Source organism: Hemicordylus capensis, chromosome 2 (genome assembly GCF_027244095.1).
Source record: "Hemicordylus capensis ecotype Gifberg chromosome 2, rHemCap1.1.pri, whole genome shotgun sequence".
Lineage (NCBI taxonomy): Eukaryota > Metazoa > Chordata > Lepidosauria > Squamata > Cordylidae > Hemicordylus > Hemicordylus capensis.
In genome coordinates this window covers 180062723-180083065 of record NC_069658.1, presented here as the reverse complement: position 1 = coordinate 180083065, position 20343 = coordinate 180062723, and the positions used below count along the sequence as shown (strand labels likewise).

General features: G+C 47.5%; 1 protein-coding gene across 4 annotated transcripts in view; it reads left to right on the top strand.

The window, feature by feature from the left end:
- The window catches only part of PDE4A (phosphodiesterase 4A), a 546547-nt gene that overhangs the window by 409770 nt on the left and 116434 nt on the right, over positions 1–20343 (top strand). Inside the window, exon 1 of one of the 4 annotated variants that reach the window (XM_053299527.1) lies at positions 6863–6939. The exons of the other annotated variants lie outside the window; for them this stretch is intronic. Within the exon in view, the coding sequence (XP_053155502.1) occupies positions 6878–6939 (62 nt within the window). The 5' untranslated portion in view covers positions 6863–6877. Of the gene's footprint in view, positions 1–6862; positions 6940–20343 lie in introns of those variants that run through there. 4 annotated transcript variants of the gene reach the window in all.

Below are 20343 nucleotides of genomic sequence, written 5' to 3'. Positions count from 1 at the left end.
TGCCTCTTAGGACTGAATCCCCAGTGGCACAGAAGAGAGGATTTCTGGGGAAGCCGCGTTTCTCATCCCTGCAGCACTGTGGCAGGGCAAGCTGACCTTGCAGAAATGTCCTCCTCTGCACACTTTGCCTCGCCCTCCACTGTATCAGGGCATTCTCAGGAAAGTGGGGTTGGGCTTTTCTGTTTTGTGTTTTAAGGCATGGAAATAAACAGTTAGAAGAGCTTCACTTGATTAATTTCTGAGTATTCTAGATTCTGCTATTGATAAAAAGCCACAGGAGGAAGGCTAGTAAAAAATAAATAAATGGCAATACTCCCTAACCTAGTCTCTCCCTGGGGCTGGTGCAATCCACCAGATCCAGCCATAGGAACATAGGAAGCTGCCTTAAACCGAGTCAGACCACTGGTCCATCTCACTCAGTATTGCCTACCCAGACTGGCAGCGGCTTCTCCAAGGCTGCAGGCAGGAGCCTCTCTCAGCCCTCTCTTGGAAATGCCAGGGAGGGAACTTGGAACCTTCTACGTGCAAGCATGCAGGTGCTCTTCCCAGAGCGGGACCCATGAAGGTGGATGAGGACTACCCAGACCACATTCGCATGGGGCCATAATATCTCCTGCTTATACAAAGGTGCTATTGAATAAATGCTTCTGCCATGGCCACAGTGGTGCTTGGGTCAGGGTCACGCTGGTACTGACACAGGGATTGCTTTGTATGTCATATAAACATACCTCTCTCTCTCTCTCTCTCTCTCTCTCTCTCTCTATCTATCTATCTATCTATCTATCTGTCTATCTATCTATATAGTCATTCATTCGTTCATTCATTCATTCCCCTCTTAGGCATACCCATCGTTAATCCCATGCATGGCAGCACTTGCAAGAGTTCGCAAGCAGCTGCCAGATAGCGGCGGAGACTGGTGAACAGTGGCCCGGCTGGCCACCAGGGAGGGAAAGTGGACTGGGAGAACAGACTGGGGCTGAAGGGAGGCAGGGGAGAACAGAGTGGGGCTGAAGATGGGGGGGGGAGACAGGGAGAACTAGGGGTGCAGATCCTCTGCGCCGGATCAGCTAGTTTCTAATATTTGCGTAGAATATGTATAAAACAAAAAAGTTCAAGAAGCAAATTTTCATAACAAAAAGAATGAGAAGAGAGTTCCTGGCCTGTCTCAGTCTCTGGGTCCCAAGCTGGCAACCCCAACCCACTTGCTCCTAAGGTGGGGGACAAGAATGGGCCTTGAAACAGAATCCTTGGTAATTTTGCCTTGTATTAAGTAGCTACTATATTAATAGTAACTATTAATAGCGACTATATTAATAAAGGTAAAGTATGCCGTAGAGTCGGTGTTGACTCCTAGTGACCGCAGAGTCCTGTGATTGTCTTGGGTAGAATTAAGACTTCTCTGTTTGGCCTGGCCTTTCAGGATTTTTAAATTGTTGTAAGGGGTTTTTAATGTTCTGGTTTTTTTAGGATTTTAAAATTGTTTTTAATTGTTTTTGAATGTTTTATGGTATTTTAGGATGTTTCTTTTTGTTATTGACTGATTTTGACTGTTGTTGTTTTGTTTGTAAACCGCCCTGGGCCAAATTGGGAGGGGTGGTATAAAAATGAAACAAACAAACAAACAAACAAATAAATAATACAGGAGGGGTTTACCATTGCCTCCTCCCATGCAGTATGAGGTGATGCCTTTCAGCATTTTCCCATATCGCTGCTGCCAGATATAGGCATTTCCCATAGTCTGGGAAACATACCAGCGGGGATTTGAACTGGCAACCTCTGGCTTGCTAGTCAAGTCATTTCCCTGCTGCACCATTAGGTGGCTATACTATATTAATAGTAACTATTAATAGTTGCCTTATATTAATGCATTCTGAGAATGGGTTGTGAGAACTGCTGGCAGAGAAGAATCCAACAGAGATAGCGGTGGGGGGGGTAGGTTGGAATAATGCTGTGAGTCTCAAAATCATATCATCAGTGCCTCAAACGGCTTACAAGTTACAAAAGATAGCTAGCCTCAGTCTGAGGAAACATAGAGACATAGGAAGCTGCCGGCTAATGAGTCAGAATGTTGGCCCGTCCAGCTCAATATTATCTACTCTGGCTGACAACAGCTGTTCAGGGCATCAGTGTCATCCCCTCACTTCAAGGATCTTAGTGTTCTAGCATGTACACCCTTGCACTGACAAGAGTGTATCCGTCAGTCACTCCTGTGATTAAAATGGTTGTATCAGAAGGACTTTAGCTCATGTCTGCTTATGCGTTCAGTGCAGAAACATTGGGAATCCTAAAAGCCAACAGCCCCCAGGCTGATTCATCAATGGACTAATTTCCTTCAGATCTTACCATTTTCATCATAGAAATAACTTTGGGGTTCACTCCTTTTGCACCTGTGAAAATAGTGATACTGTGACAGGAAAGATTTTAGCCCTGTTCAGATTTTAAGGTTGTTCACACGATGTAATGGTGTGGGGCTGGGGAAGGCAGGATTACACCTACCTTTCCCCCAGATGATTGTCTTCTTTTTGGCCGCACTGCTCACATGCCCACACAAGCTGCACTGCCAGGAGCACTGTGGCCCTCCGGAGGCCGGGGAAACGAAGCCTGGCCTCCAGAAATCCCCCAATGCACTGTGTGAGGACTGAGGAGCATGTTGCATTGGGGGATTTCCCCACTTCTGGGCAGTCTAGCCACCCAACTTTGTGGCTGCTTGGGCTGCAGGCAGCCTGGGCAGCCACACAACTGGGGACTGGGGTTGAAGGGCATATGTGTACCCTTCTACCTCAGTAAAAGCCCAGGTTAAAAACTCGGGCTACCTGGTGAGGCAGCACCAGGATCGGGACCAATCCCGGCGTTCCACACGAGCAGCCCTAGCCAAGTAGAGCTGTGCAAGCCCAAATAGGGCTGTTTGTGTGCATGCCCTCGTTATGTTGCATGTGCATACAGGTGTCAATACACATCTGCTTGTTTTTGTGTGAATTACTGTACCTTTGTTCATTTTAAAAATGGACCTAGGTACAGGCCCCTTCAAATGCAGGGTCAATACAGGAACTGAACCACTATATATGTATTGAACATAATGCGGGGAAATTGTATGTTTGTGCAGGTCTGTATGTGCTTGCACTGTACAGAAATTGAATGTCTTTTTCTTTTTTTAAACCTCATTGAAGGCAGAACTTTACATAATATAATATCATAGATCACAGAATGTATAATAACTCGTACCCTTTAGCTTCCTGGAGATCAGCTCTCAATTATTATTATAGATGTTACCAATCCAAAACGTTAACCCAAACAAATCTGAGCATTTCATGAACAACACACATCTTTCCACTGCTGAATATAACAAGCAGAAAATACTCTACCGTAATTTGTTTGGTTGATAAAACATATTAAATCTTATCAGTTTTGACATCGAACTGGCTCAGTTCGAAGGTTCAGGTTTGGGCCAAACCACCCCCAGTTCAGCTCAACCCTGGACTAACACCCGCCCTAGTTTGGGGGTTTTGTGTTATTTTTATATATATATATATATATATATAACACAAAACCCCCAAACTAGGGCGGGTGTTAGTATAGATATAGATATAGATATAGATATAGATGTAGATATATAGTAGTCTTTTTAAAAAAACTTACCCCCTCCAGTGGCTTCTCCAAGGTAGCGGGGGGGGGTGTCCATGGAGGTTTCCCCTCCCCCCGCCAACCTTCCTCATTTAAAAAAGTTGCTTAGTTTCAGGTGTCTTTGGCCACTACACGACCACTCGCTCCGGGCCACCCCAGCACCCCCCAAGTGTCTTTAAGATTTTCCTCCATAGGGAAGAATGGAGGTTTCAGCAGCCCCATTACTGCACTCGGGGGGTGCTGGGATGGCCCAGAGCAAGTGGTGGTGTAGTGCACAGAGGGTGCCAACCACCCCCATGGGTTGCTAACCCATGGGGGTATTGGGTTTTGTTGTTTCTGAGGTGTTTTGAGTGTAGATTCTTTGGCAGCATATGAGATTTTCAATGACAAACCATGAATCCACTCTCATCGCTAACCTTAAAGACACGTAAACTTCAAAAATCACTTTAAAATCAGCCCTTTGCCCAATTCCTTTCAAATAATTCTGGTAGCTTCCTTGCCCCCCTTGGGCACTACCACCCACCACACTCTGCTCTAGGCCACCCCTTTGCCCCCGACGTGAAGCTATACATTTGCTGCAATCCTCATTATTCCCTATGAGGAATTTAAAAAATACTTTAAAAATTCACCAATAATCGGAGGAGTGTCCGATTGCCTTGGGGTTTTGTGGGTGGTAGGCACCCCTGGGTACCCAAGGAAAACCAATGGGTTTTTAAAACACTTCCCATGATAAATGCAATTTAAAATCTGTTGAATCTGCTGTTTGTCTAATATTAATAAATCCAACTTGATCCAGGTTAATATAATTAGCAATAAAATTACTTAGCCTTTTGGCCACACAAGCTGGGGTGAGGGAGAGATCTTGATTTAGAAGTACAATTGGGCAATGGGGTTCAGCTAATTCCGTCTTTATTTGGATTTGGTATCATTATTAAACAAACCTGATGCCATGAGTCAAGGATATGATTATCCTGTAATACTGAATTAAAAAGAGAATGTAAACAAAGGACAGTTATTTCTGATTTTTTAAAATATAAAAATTGCAGTAATGCCATCAATTCCAGGAGATTTATTCAATTACAAATCTATAATTACTTGTTCTATTTTCTCTTTGGAAAACGTTCTCTTGGAAAACATTCTGTAAACTTCTGAAAAGAGAATTATCTTAACTGAGTCTAAAAATTCATCTATTTTGTTTAGATCTACTTGATCTGAAGAATAAAGTTTAGAATAAAAATGCACATACAATTTATTTCTTTAACTTTATGCCTGCATCGGTTTTAAATGAGTTAATTTTAATCAGTGAAACCTTCCTTTTTAATTTATTTGCTAATAATTTAGATCGCTTATTACCATACTCATATAATTTCTGTTGGGTAAATATTAGCTGAGTGGCAATTTTATTACCCTCTAAAGCCTTCCTTTTCTTTTGTAACAATTTTTCATAAATATCATCAGATCCCAAATATTTATGTTGTAATATTTCCTTTTGGATAGACTAAAAGGGCTTATGCTTTAAAAAAAAAAAAAAGTATGTCTCTTGAACATAATGTGTGAATAGGGCTCCTCCTGTGCCTCCTACGTGCTCCATGGCACATAGCTGCCATATACGAAGTCAGACCATTGCTCCATCTAGCTCAGTATTGTCTACACCAGGCCTGCTCAACTTAGCCCCCCCCCCCCCACACACACACCTGTTTTTGGACGACAACTCCCATAATCCCCAGCCACAGTGGCCAATAGCCAGGGATTATGGGAGTTGTAGGCCAACATCTGCTGGAGGGCCAAGGTTGAGCAGCCCTGGTCTACCCAGACTGGCAGCGACTTCTCCAAGGTTGCGGGCAGGAATCTCTCTCAGCCTTATCTTGGAGATGCTGCCAGGGAGGGAACTCGGAACCTTCTGCTCTTCCCAGAGCGGCTTCATCCCCTGAGGGGAATATCTTGCAGTGCTCACACATCAAGTCCCCCATTCATGTGCAACCAGGGCAGACCCTGCTTAGCTAAGGGGACAAGTCATGCGTGCTGCCACAAGACCAGAACTTTTCTCCTTCCCCACATAGTGTGCCTCTGCAACAAGCCAGGTTTTTCCTGTACCACAGTTTGAAAAGCAGAAATAAAAACCCCACCAGCTCCGGATCAAGGCTCTGCATTGATTTGTTGCCCCAGGAAAGGGGATCTGAGCAGCTGCACACTGCTGGCTGAAACCCTTTTCAGGAAGAAGGTGGCAGCCTGCAAATGGCTGCCCTGGGAGGGCCAAGAGATCAAGATAAGCACTTCATTAGCATTAAGCAACATACCAGAGAAGGGAAGTCTGGCAAGGAAACCACAGGGCCAGCTCTTTCTGTCCTGATCTCTTCTGAGCGGCAGCTGTTCCTGCTCCTGGGACCCTGGGAAGCGAGACTGTCTTGGGCAGGTCTGGATGGGCTCTTGCTCTCAGGAAACCCTTTCCTGCTTACTTGGGGAAGAGAAGGACGTGGTGGGCTTGATTTCTCGGTTGCCGGAGAGGAGGAGGGAAGAACAGACCTCGCTTGCAGAGCAGGAAGGAGCACAAGCTGCACTCGGGCCACGATAAGGAAGGGAGCTCTGCCATGGTCAGAGACTCAGAAGGAAGGAAATCTGTGCTGTGCTTGGCACTGGTGAGCCCAGGCATGCCTGCTTGACTCTTTCTGAAGTTTGCAGAATCTCCCCTGCCCCCACCCCCTGTCCCCACCCCAAAAAACAAGAAACCACCCCAAAACTCTGGGTGCATCAGGGTAGCTAGAAATGTTACCTTCTGCTGTTGCAGCGTTCAGAGAAGCTAGGGCTCCCTAACGGACAGGGGAGCCCAGCTTCAATCAACTCTTGCCTCCGGGACTGCCAGACAGAACGGGAGAGGCAGGGGCAGCACAACTCTGCAGCGCCACTCACTTACCTTGATGCATTGGTTGGCTGCCTTGAAGCTAGCAGCGCTGTACTGCATCCCCATCTGGTCCGGACGCACTATGTCCCATCGTGGGAGCCCTCGCCTTGGGACTGCTTGGTAGGCTGGCTCTTGGACACACAGGGGCCCTGCCGGAAACTGAGCTGCGCCATGTCTTCGGAAAGGCAGGACCCGAACCTGCCCAGCATTCCGGAGTCAGAGCCAGCCCCTAGCCTAGATGACGAGGCCTTCCTGCCCAGTGACTCCAATAGCCCGCAGGTCCCAGCCAAGCCGGATTCCGATTGTAAGTCACCCAACTCTCCAGTCTTCTTTACTCTCCCTTCTCCCAGCTACCTCATGAAGTTAAAGGTCAACCGGAGCATCCAGGAGTTCAGTCGGAGAGCAAGAGGTGCCCTAGGGTAAGGAGCTGCTTTAGAACTCAGAACTTCCAGCAGGGGGCTAAAAAGTCCAGCCAGTGATTCCAATTCCAACTGTAGGCAGCCACAAGAAGTAAGCTAGGAGGCCTTCTGAGTCCAGAAAGCAACTCCCCCCTCCACACAAAACAACAACAACCCCATACACTGTGCCCTCTAACAGCATAGTCATGGCCTGTACCAAAGAAGCCCCAATTCTGGACAAGGAAGGCCAATTCTGGCCTCGAAATAATATACACAGATCTGCTTATTTTGCATAGATATGTTGGATTTGCATGCCTTCTGTTTTGTGTGTAGGGGAGAGAGTATTAAGGTTGGTTTGTTTGCACAATGTTTACATATATTTATTTGCTTATTTGCAAAGGGTAGCTTGAAGAAGCTAGTAGAGATGTAGGCTAGGACAGCAGGATAGCATGGCCAGTGGTTCGGAGAGAGGGACATGCTGCCTCTGCTTTTGACTCACTGTGGTCTGGATTACTTGATCTAATGAGTCGTGGTGCAGCATCTGTATGAGGAATGGGGCACTGGACTTGTGAATTCTCGTGCTTTCACTGTTTTAAGCTGGGCTTTTACAAAAAGGTGCTGGTGGTTTCCTGCAAAACCCTAAATGGTTTGGGATCATGGTATTTGAAGGACCACACCTCCTTCCATATGAATTCACTCACGGACTAAAATCTTCAGAAGAATCTCCGCGCTCTGTGTCCTGCCATCTTCAGAAGTACAGTTGGCAGCATAGGTTTCTGCAGGAATTTGGGGGAAGGGGGGCGTAATGTTTATGCAGTGCTGCTCTTACCCCTGGACTTTGGGGCCAAAGTCCAGGGCCTCCACACCCCCTGGGGGCCCCCAAATCCTCTTTAGGCTGGTGTGGTTGCTGCTGGCCTGCACTGTGCTGGGCGGCCAAGTGTGATTATGACCTGAGCTGGGTGCTTTAGAGACCAACGGGCGGGGGGGGGGGGGTGGAGTGAGGAAAGAAATATGTGGGATGGGAATATGTTAAGTTGTGTGTTGAAATGTTTCTGCTACTGCATATTTGCATAAATATACCTGTTTTATATTCTTACATTCTTGTGAGTTCAGTTGCTGTTTGTACTCTCAAGAACCCATGTTTTAAAAATACTGTGTTTGTCTTGGGTGTGTGTGTGTGTGTGTGTGTGTGTGTGTGTGTGTGTGTGTAGCAGGATGATGCTTAACTTGTAGCGGGGATGGGTGTGAGGACCTCCAGCAAGGGACGAGGTGCCTCCAAAAGTTTTTATGTCCAGGCTGCAAAATTACCTAGCTGCACTTCTGTGTTTATGTATATAAATAAAATCAACTGTCCGTCAGCAGGGCCTTCTCAGTGGTGGCATCAAGGTTATGGTGCCCCCAGAGGCTCAGCAGGCCCCCTCTCTGGCCATTTCCCAGTATTCAGTTAAGACATTTCAGGCAGGCCTGTCGATAATTCCTGTGCTGATCATTTTACTCTGACCTCACACTTTGTGCTTATTGGACTGATATTTTCTTAATGTTCTATGTGAGTTTCATTGTACACCACTATGAGTATTTTTAATAGAAAAGTGGTTTATAAATCCAATAAAGAACTTGAGGCAGCATTTGGCTGCCTCAAGCTGATGCACCTCTTTGAGAGGCACACCTCAGCATTTTTTGTAATGCCAGAGAGGACACTGGGTGCATCTTTGAGATTGTCTGTGGTTGTGTCTGGTCTGAGGGGTGTGTCTCACCATCCTCTGTAGCATGGCAAGGGTTCTTGGGATGCGCTTCTCAGCCTTAGATTACTTCTGCTTTAGTGTTACTAGCTGGATGACATGATCAGGGGCAGGGGAGGAGCTGGGGGTCAGGGGAGGAGCTGGGGGGCTCACAGGAGCTGGGGCTCCGGATTCTTTGGACCCATCCACTCAATTATAGCTACACCCCTGGACATGATCTAATGAGGTGTACAGTCATGGAGCAGGGTCTGTATGGGGTGTCCTTATGCAGACCAGGCTCCCTCCTTCCTTCAGAAATTGAACCTGAGAGCTGGTGACAGGACTGGGTCTAGAGGAAGGAACGTGCCTGGATTTCAGAGTGCAAATGGTTAGCAGAGGCAGGAGGACAAGCACTAGTTGCCGGAGGAGGAGGGGCAAGAGGCCGTGTAAGCCACCGAGGCACCTTTCCCTGACCAACAGGAAGCCCTCTGGTGTCTGAGATTTCAGTGGACACACACTACCCATATGAGGGATGAGAGATTTTCCTTCCAGCAGGCAGCTGAAAGCTGAGTTTCTCAGAGTGCCAGATTCTGTTCAGGATACTGGATTTTTGCATCTGGGCAGTGATGTGGTGGGCTGTGTGCCCTGCAGGCCTGTAAAAAAGCAGGGAAATTGGGGGAGAGCGGGTGGTTGCAAAGGCTTCTGTCCAGGCTTGCAAAGGCTTTTGTTCTGGGAAGGAGGATTGTTCTTCCAGCCCCCAGCAGGCTGTTTTTCATCACACCAAGCCCTACCCCCACCCTCAGTGAGCTAGAAGACTCCTGCTGTTAGGAACTGTCTTTGAAACTTAATAGCACACAAGATGATTGAGCCTGAGTTGATATTCATCAGGGCTTCCTTTGAAGCAGTTCCAGAGATCAGTGCATAGAGAGTTTTCTAGGGCCAGGGTGACCCACAATCTCTTTGCACAATGACATGGCCTTGCACAGCATTTCCTGGGGCGGTGTAAAGGCTGGGAGCAAGGAATGGAGATAGCTTGGAGGAAATGGCAGCTACCTCTGCTCTTTGAAGTCCCGTATCACAAATCTTGCTGAAGAAGTATGTTTACAGGAGGGGTTGATTCCAGCACAGAATTGGACTTCTGTGAGTCTGCATAGACTCGGGGGGGGGTGCACACACACAAAAACAACTCTACAAGGTTTCCATCATCGAGATAGTGCTGCTATTAAGCTAATATAATTATTATGCCTAAATTCATATATACGTATTTACCCAGATAGAAGACGACACTGAATTTAAGACAACCCCTTTAAAAATATGGGTTAAATATAGGTTATACTATTTGCCCCAAAGGAAGAGGACCCTGAATGTAAGATGACACACACAGCACTTTCTAACATCAAAGGACCTTTTTAATACCTAGTCTTGGATTCAGGTAAATACAGTATCTTCTGATATTTTTGCTCTCATACTGTTTCCAAGTACTATATTTGTATTGTGGAGATAAAGATAATCTTGGTTGGTGCTTAGTTCACTTCCTGCCCAGTTGCAACAGGAGGAAGGAATTGTTGGCTGCAAAATGCTGTAAAGGTCATCTAATCCAGTTCCGTGCTATGGGGGCAGGATCCGCCCACCCCTTCCGACCACTCCCAGTGGTTGATTGATTGATTGATTGATTAAGTGCTGTCAAGTCGGTGTCGACTCTTAGCGATCACACAGAGTCTCTCCAGGATGATCTGTCTTCAGCTTGACCTTTCAGGTCATTGCTGTCGTAATTTAGTCCATCCACCTTGCTGCTGACCGTCCTCTTCTTCTCTTTCCTTCAACTTTTCCCAGCATTATGGACTTCTCAAGGGAGTTGGGTCTTTGTATAATGTGTCCACTCCCAGTAGATTGGCCTTTATCGTTTAGAATGTAAGTCTCAATGTGTTCCCTCTGTGATATAGCAGTCACCCCCATCCCCAGATTGGTCGCCCATGGTTGGACTTCCATGGCACATCAGTAATGTATAAAAATATCCATTGCATGGGTCACCCCGATCCCATGGTTACTTTCCACACTAGGATCATTGATGATAATCCATCATGGGAAGAAGTGATGGCCCAAGAATACATTTCCAGTGTAACATGGCAGCCTGCCCAAGGGAAAGTGGTTTTTCAGTGGCTCCCATGCTTCAGAGGCAAGATTTAAGCTGGGCCTGCATGCCACAGGCAGAGGGAAAGTAAACAAGCTTGTGCTTAAATAACTAGATGTTGCTGAATGTCTCATAAACCTGTGACCTTGGATTAATATTTGACTGCTGTCCTTTTTTATTCTCTCCCCCCGCCCCCCACATTCAGCCCTTCCCCAAATCTGGCTCCTTTCTTCCCCAAATCTGGCTCCTTTCATACTCCTGAAAGATCCATCACTGGCTACTGCTAAAAATGCTGCTTCGCTAGGATACTGTGATTTCCGTCCATACTGCTGAATCTTTTCCCTCCAATAAACTCAGAACACCTCTGCTAAATTCCTCACATCTCCATCTCTGTAAACTCATTCTCCACCCCAACTTTTAACTTCCAGTTCTTAAAGCTTCCCCCTAACCTCCATGTCCCCACTCCCTTTGCATGGCTCCTTGTTCCCTCTGCCCCACACCTCCTGCTCCTGCTGCTGCTGCTCCTCCTCCTCCTCCTTTTGGTCTCCTCTCCCTCCTTGCCTTCAGCTTCCCTGATTCCCTTGCCTGGAACCTCCTTTGCTCCTTAGTTTGGGGAGAAGCTGCACAGCTGCTCAGTAGAACAACATCTGCTTTGCACGTAGAAGAGCCCAGGCTCAACCCCTGGGATTTCCAAGGAGGGCCGCGGGAACTCCTAAGCTCAAAACCCTGAAGAGTTGCTGCCAGTCAGTGGAGATCATTCTGGCCAGGGCGTTCTTCGCACAGCAGGCTTGACCACAGATTTATTGCAAGGCTCTACTGCGAACTCAAAGTGGTCCCAAACAACTAGTGCAAAAAGTGAAATTTTTTTTACCCCGGATATAAATCATCTGCACTCTAAAGCACAGCAAAAAACCTGAATTGTGTGTGAAGTGCTCCTCGGTAGCTCGCAGGGACTTGGGGTTAAATATGTCCGATATGTGAACGCACCCCCTCCATTCCGGAGGAAATGCAAGCTAAAGGGCTTTAAAAGCCCTGTGTAGAAAACGCCCTGGTGTGCCAGTAGTCTGACTCAGTATAAGGCAGCTCTGTGTGTTTTGTCAAATGGTGTCCCTCTCCTCCTAAAATCCTTTCTAAGGTCTTCTTTTTGGAAGGCCTTTCCTGTATCTTTGCTGCCATCTCTCTTACGCTACCCCACATGGCCTCTTTCCCATCCCTGATTCCTTTCATCCCATCAGCAGATTGTAAAACTTGCTGGCCAAGGACCAAGTATTGAATGTTAGCCTAACAGACTGTGGATGCTCACGGCTCATTAAATGCATGTTAAATACTAGCATTAACAATCGTTGGTCTAGGCCACTCAGAACCCTCTTTGTTGCTGGTATGATGTGGCACCAGCCACCTTCTTCATCTTTTAAGGATGCAGATGTTACCTGTTGTCTGCCCTTCTTGTTCGCTGTGATGGCAGGGCGGTTGATGGCGTCCATCGTACTCCTAGAGCAGGGCTGCACAACTCCAACCCTCCTGCTGTTGTTGGACAACATCTCCCATCATCCTTGATTATTGGCCACTGTAGCTGGGGATGATGGGAGCTGTAATCCAGCAACAGCTGGAGGGCCAGAGTTGTGCAGTCCTGTCCTAGAATTTAATAGCAAAGGAGGGGACATCATACCTAAAGAAAGGTTTCCTTAAAAGAAAAAAGAAAAAGGGGGGATCCATAACTGCCCTTAAATTCACCATAGTTAATCCTCACCCAGTAAAAATATGTGGATCCAACATCTGGAGGCCGAGCAACAGGGATACAGTAGAATTGGGCCAGTTGGATCCCAGATCCTCTTTCTGCTGAAAAACACCGAGTCAGCTTGAGACTCCAGGGGAGGAAAGCAGCCTGTCTGGTTCATCTTGTCATCTCTTTCTGTTGCCTTTTCCGTCGCTCTCTCCTGGCGTGTGCCTGCCAAGAGTAATGGTTAAGATCCCCCAGCAGCTGCCTGCAGCAGCCCCTGACAGAGAACCCAGGGGCTGAGCTGAGCTGCCAGCTGTCAATCACCATCAGCTGACTTGCAATCCTCCCACCATGTGTCAGTGCCCTAATGAGTCCCTAGGCGGACCTGGCGTTTAAGCTTGGAGCTCTGCGACCCCAGGCGTCTTGAGATACAGCCTCTGTGAGCACAGATGCCTTTTCTCGTTCTTCCCCGCACGTGAAACTGCCGGGAATCCTCAAGCCACACAGCAGCAGAGTCATTGTGCCATTGTGCCATCATTCTTCATTGCTCCTAGCACTGTCTCCTGACCCCTGGGGTGGTTGTCATTCACCGTCCTAGAGATCCTGTTTAACAGCTGTCCAAAGGGAAAACCTGCATAGAACCAGCTTTGCTGACTGCTAACAATCAGCATGCTATCTTTTCTCCTCACAGCAGTGGCTTTCGCTGCCGTGCAGGGGTAGGCAACCTTGGCTGCTCAGATGTTGTTCAACTACAACTCCCATCATTCTCAGCCACAATTTATTGTAGCTGGGGATGATGGGAGTTGTAGTAGAACAATATCTAGGCAGCCTACCCCTGCCATAGTTGCTCTCCCTATTCAGTGTTTCAAAAGGAGGAGGGGACAGTTTCCACCCATAACATTTTGCTTTCCTTAAAATCAAAATAAAACATTGGGGGTGTCTTCCCAGGTGACTGAGCAGTTCCACAAAGTGATGCAGCACTGGATGCTTCCAGACCACTCACTGTGCCCAAACCAATGTCTGCTCAGAGGCACTAAAACCAAGCGTTAATAATAGGAGTGTATAAGGACTGTACACTAGAGAGTCAGTGTGGCATACTGGTTAGAATGTCAGACAAGGAGCAAGAAGACCTGGGTTCAAATCCCCACTTAGCCACGAAGCTCAATGGGTGACTTTGGCCAGTCACTATCTCTCAGTCTAACCTATCTCCCAGGGTTGTTCTGAGAGAACTTTGTAGAATACCCTGAGCTCCTTGAAGGTAGGGTAGGATAGAATAATGTAGTAATGAAACCAACAAGGCTTTTAGACACCTGCCCCCACCCACTTCCAACCCTAAGGTCAATGTACCTAAATTGAAAAGCTTCAAAGGGTAAGTAGAAGCGAGAGTGTAAGATTAGAATTCCATAACATATCTCTCTCTCTCTCTCTCTCTCTCTCTCTCTCTCTCTCTGAATTTAAACAAAGAATTAAGGACAGATTCTTCTCTGGTCGCCAGGAGTCAACACCAACTTGATGGCATACTTTACTTTGCCTTTCTTCTCTGCAAAGAATACATGGTCTCCCCTCTGGTTATGCATTGGATGTGCACAACCAGTACTGAAATACTAAAGGTAAAGTGTGCCGTCCAGTCAGTTTCGACTCCTGGCACCCACAGAGCCCTGTGGTTTTCTTTTGGTAGAATGCAGGAGGGGTTTACCATTGCTTCCTCCCACGCAGTGCGAGATGATGCCTTTCAGCATCTTCCTGTATCGCTGCTGCCCAATATAGTACCAGCGGGGATTTGAACCGGCAACCTTCTGCTTGTTATTCAAGCATTTCCCAGCTGTGCCTCTTAAGGTGACGCTACTGAAATACTGGAATGTCTATACTTCAGCATTCCAGTAACCCAGTGTTTCCCTTGTTGTTAACCTTCATCTGGCTAACCTTACCTGTTTGCTGAACTGTTCACGCTCATTGTCTCAAGCTGGAACCAGACAATGGCATTTGTGTGTGTGTTTTCCCAAGGCATGGAAGCTGATATAGGAGAAGTATTGTTTCCCTTGGTGTACACAGTTTCTCCCACTGTGGTTAAACACTCTGGCAGGTTGGGTTGGCCTCAGTGCTCCCTCTAAGGCATGTGCACATGCACACACACTCACATGTTTTTTTTATGTCTGCTCAGTAAATCTTGGATCCCTCTCAGGTTGAATTAGGAAGGCCCCACTCTGAATGCACGTGGGCACACACTGCCTTGATACTGCCACCCAGAACAAAACTCATTCCGCACAGAGATGGAAAAAAATTAGAGAGAACACTGGTTGGCCTCAGCGCCAGCCCTACTGTGAGGCAGGATAGAACCGACTTCTTCAGGCAGCAGAGTGTGGGGCCATTCTCAGGGGCATCACAGAAGCCCATTCAGCACCCTACCCACCCCGGCCCCCATGTATGGCCTGTAGAGGGGGGAAGGTGAAATGGCACCATGCTGCTTTACAAATACGACAAATATTTATATCCCACAGAAGGTCCCAAAGCAGTTACATAGATATAAACAATCAAACAAACAAATAAAATGGCTCCCTGTCCCCAAAGGACTCACAATCTAAAAAAACACACATTAAGACAGACACCAGCAACAGGGATGCTGTGCTGGGGTTGGATAGGGTCAGTTGCTCTCCCCCTGCTAAATAAAGAGATTCACCCCTTTTTAAAAGGGCCTCTTTGCTCAATTAGCAGGGGAACGTCTTCCATTCTGAACAGAAAAGTAAGGCAGGAACTTGAATGAGGTGTGTGTGGTTTTCATAGTGGGGACAGTGGGGTGGGAGAGGCAGGGCCACTGGATGCTCTGATTCATGCAGCAACATGTCCTGGACCTGCTGCTTATCTGCTCCCCTGCAGCTGCCTTGTACAGCAGTGTGATGTGCAAAAATAAGGAATTATAGATGTTTATCTCCATGCTGTGGGCAGGTTCTCCTTTTCCTGTAGCATCTTCACTAAACCATAATTTTTAATATTTGCATGCTTTGGATTCAAAGAGTTGCTTCAGTGCCCAAAGGATCATTTATTGTGTTGATTGACTGCGTTTCTTGGGAATGGTGTTGAGCATTTTTAGCCTACTTTCCTTAAGGAATATAAGCTTATGTGATCACCCAGCATACTCTGTGTGTGTGTGTGTGTGTGCCTGCCTGCCCACCAGCCATCAACTTCGTAATGCCTGGACTAATATGAACCAAATTTGCTACAGCTGTACGGACACATAGGGACACCTCAAAGACGTTTGTAATGATGTCATCCACCCCAATTGAAGATGGCGGACGTGTAAACATTTGAGGCTCAAGTGGGCTAACTTCTGAACTGCCTAAGCAATTTGAACCAAGTTTGCTACAGCTGGGCGCTTTCCAGATTAGACCCTGCAATGGGGTCACGATGTATCTCTGAAGTGTGCTTCCACACTTCCTGTGTTGTGACACCACAGACCCTATGCTGGCAGCAGGGTGCCATTCATATTTCCAATGCCTTGTTTGGCATTTAATGCCATGTAGTGCTCCAATGTTGTATATCCAGTATTAAAAGTTACTGTTTTGTGGGGTTGTCAGTTTTTGCAAGACTGCTCCCCCTGCTGGGTGCTTTGCTATTTACGTTTTGAATGCAATTTGCCTGAATGGAAGCATTTTGCTGCTGTTGAGCAGCTAAACTGGAAAGCGCCATGTAGGGACGCATAGGGACACCTCAATGGCATAGTTTGTGATGATGTCATCTACACTGATTGAAGATGGTGGACACATGAACATTTGAGGAGCAAGTGGGCTAACGTATGAACCACCTAACTGATTTGAACCAAATTTGGATCAGTTGTAAGGAAATATAGGGACACCTCAGCAGCACAGTTTGTGATGATGTCACCCACCCCATTCAGGATGGCAGATGTGTAAACATTTGAGGCACAAGTGAGCTGACTTGTAGACTGTCAAACCAATTTGAACCAAATTTTGTACAGTTGTAGTGAGTGACACATAGGGACACCTCAATGGCACGTTTCCTCCTCAGTGGACCTCTAGAGTTAGTGATACACTGGATCTTCGCGCTGTAGTGCTTGTGTAGAGAAGAGCTAACAGGCTGTAAGGGCGTGGACTTTGAATCTCAGGGTGGACTTCTTTCTGCTTGGAGTGATGGGAGCTTGTACCATTAGCTCTCCCATATCCATCCGGCTCTATGTTTGCAGATGGAGAAGAGCCGGTCATGCAGTAGTGAGCATGAATTGTCCCCTTTGCTAATCAGGGCCTGCCCTGGTTTGCATGTGGATGGGTGGACTATATGTGAGCACTGTACGATATTCCCCTTACGAGATAGGGCCATAGCTCAGTGGAAGAGCATCTGTTTTGCATGCTGAATGTCCCAGATTCAGACCCTAGCACCTCCAGGTAGGGCTGGGAGAGACTCCTGCCTGAAACCTTGGAGAACCGCTGCCAGTCAGTGTAGACAGTACTGAGCTAGATGGGCCAATGGTCTGAGTTTCATAGAAAAAGGCAGCTTTCTGTGTTCTAGGTGATGTTCCTTGCCACATGCTTCTGGGCTCTCAGGCTCTGAGCCTTATGCAGTAAGGATGCCCAGATGTTGGACTGCCATTCCCATCATTTCCAGACAGAGTGGCCAAAGGAATGATGGGAATCATAGTCCAACAATATCCTGAGACCCAAGGTAGGGAGTCCCTGGCATGTGCATTGTAACCCAACAGATCTGCAGCCTATGCAGTAAAATACCTGCAAATCTCTTGCAACCAGCCTGGTACTTACTTTTAAATCTCTGCATCTGGGGACTGGATATTCTGGATATTTCCCCTAAGAAAATTAATTTATTTCTAAGTTACTTTTTCTCTGGTATTTGATGCATCTAAATATAACTCCCAATGCCTGCCAGGTTCCGCCCCACAGAGGAGCAGACAGAGGGAACCGAAAGCTGTGGCCAGAATGATGGCATCCGGGAACGGGTGCTTCCTGTTGCCGCTGACACCACCGCCTGTCTTTCCCAGCCTTGCCCTTTTCCCCTTAACAGTGGTTTAATGCACAGAAATCTGCCACCTGGAGTTTTTCCAGGCATGGGGCCAAGAGGTGCTAAATGAGGGGTGAAATTTCTCTGTTGTAGGCTGTTGTTAAAGGGGCTGGGGCAGCACAAAGTTAGCAGGCATCCTGGTCTGACAAGGAGTTCTGTGTTACTCAAAAGCTCCTTCACTAGCAAAGAGTCGTCTATTACATTTACTGTATTTAAATAACACACCATTCATGTAAATGGTGTTTTGCAAAGAATGAGAGACCAGATTCCTGCTCTGAGAGGGGCTTGAAATCTAGATAGTGACACTAGGGAGAGAACAGGGGAAGGGGAAGGAAATGGAGTCTGGGGAAGAACATTTCAGTCATGTGTCCTTTAACTTAGTTACAGTCTGATGAATAAAATGCAAGCTTATTTTGTTAATTCTGTCCTTTGCATCCAGCACTTGGTCCATCTAGCTCAGTATTGTCTACACAGACTGGCAGCGGCTTCTCCAAGGCTGCAGGCAGGAATCTCTCTCAGCCCTATCTTGGAGATGCCAGGGAGGGAACTTGGAACCTTCTGCTCTTCCCAGAGCGGCTCCATCCCCTGAGGGGACTATCTTGCAGTGCTCACACTTCTAGTCTCCCTTTCATATGCAACCAGGGCAGACCCTGCTTAGCTAAGGGGACACATCATGCTTGCTACCACAAGACCAGCTCTCCTCCCCTTCCAAAGCACATGCTAAAAACAAAGTCAAGCGTGACCTTGAATGGATGCCTTTGCAGTCCAACGAGAAAGGAACTAGGTCTTGTTTCTGCCTGGAGAATAGCTTTCCTTATTTTCAAATGTGCAGATAAGAAACTGGAGGCCTCACATATCACTTTCTGCTTCACAGATGAAGAAAGGGTCACTCTTGGGCAGTGGTAACATCCCTATTCTTCTGGAATAAACCACACTTAACTGTTCAAAATGTCCTGGGTGCAAGCCATGCTCTATTAAGTGTGAAGTGGCCAACCTGAGACTCTCCAGTCACTGTTGGACTACAACTCCCATCTTCCCCCACCACAATGGTCACTGCAGCTGGGGATTATCAGGCTCATAGTCCAGCAACAGATGAGGAGTCTGAGGCTGACCTGTCACCTTGGTGTCCCATGTGTATGCATCGACTTGCATGGGCACTAGAGACGAACTTCATCTGCACCCCACTCAGAGAGGTTTTGTCTTCTGGAGGCAGTGGTGTAGTGTTGGACTAGGACTGGGGAGGCCCGAGTTCAAATCCCCATTCAGCCATGAAACTCAGTGGGTGTCTCTGGGCCGGTCACTTATTTCTCAGCTTAACCTACCTCATAGAGTTGTTGTGAGGAAAAATATAATCCATGTACTGGTTTTCTCTGGGCTCTGTGGAGGAAGAGCAGGATATAAATGTTAAAATAAATAACCCTAGGGAACAGGATAAAAGGCAACCACACCAAACCCCACCCCACCCCACCCCTTTTTAAGGCCCAAAGGAGAAAACAGAGACTGCCTATGGACCATTAGACTGTAGGTTCATGTACTGCTACTTTGGTGCAATCACCAGGAGCCATTTTGAGGTCCATATGGCAGAAAGACATCCTGTACATGTAAATATAAATAGCGGAGTCCCCTCAAGTCATGGCCTGAGGGCACATGACTGGCTGGAGCTGACCAGGTCTGGGCCTCGATGGGTGAGCACCTGGGGACATCGTGTACACTGCCTGTATTCCACCATGAAAGAAAAGTAGACGAGAGACTAGCTGGGTGACTGTGGGCCAGTCACTTCTCTCTCAGCCTAACCTACTTCACAGGGTGGTTGTGAGGAGAAACTCAAGTATGTAGTACACCGCTCTCTGGGCTCCTTGGAGGAAGAGCGGGAAATAAATGTAAAAATAAAATAAAATAAAATAAAATAAAAATAAATAAATCCATGGGGAAGTTCTCCTGTGCAAATGCTGCTGACTTAGTTGCGCTCTTGTCCACTTCTCTTCATTTCAATGAGGCATGCACAGGAGAACTTGCCAGTGGATTATGTCCTGTGTTGATTACCTAAAGTATGTAGTACACCGCTTTGGGCTCCTTGGAGGAAGAGCGGGATAGAACATGTAATTGATTAATTAATTAATTAATAATCAGTCAAAGTTGGCAGCTGGCCATGCCCAGTGTCCAGCTGTGGTGGGGGCCAGCCGGGATTGCAGCCCCATCCCCTGTGTCCTCCAGGGACCGGGCACACTGGTCAGGTCCTCGAGGTTAGAGCCAGGTTGCATGTGCCACGGGGGTGAGTCCTGGATTCGATTCTGCTCCGAAGGCCAGGTGGGGCCTGGATGCTTTGCCTGCAGTGCAAGGTTGAAAGGCTCCTGTCAGCGAAACCGTCCTTCCAGAAAAGCTTGTGGGGCGGGGGGCGGGCACACACTTCAGCTGAGTGGAGTCGATGGGAGGGCTTCTCCTCGGAGATAGACGATGCCATGGTGGCTGGGGGGGGGGGGCAGGGGGATGGCTCCTTAGCTCTCGGAAACAGCCACAAGGCAGGGCTGTGCTGCTCTCAGCCCCAGAGAGAGAGGCAGGCAGGCAGGCAGGCAGGCAGGCAGGGCGGAGCAGGCGGAGTCAGAAGAGTACAGGGGGGCTGTGGGGAGCGGGGAGATTGGCAGCCCCCCGTGCTCTGCCTTGCCTGGGCTGAGACGCTCGTTCCTTGTCTCCACACGTGGATATGTCAGTGGCGCAAGCGGTCAGTCATGGTCAGGGGTGCAATAATGGCCTATGGTCAGGGGAGAGCCAGCGTGGTGTAGTGGTTACAGTGCAGGACTAGGACCGGGGAGGAGACCCGAGTTCAAATCCCC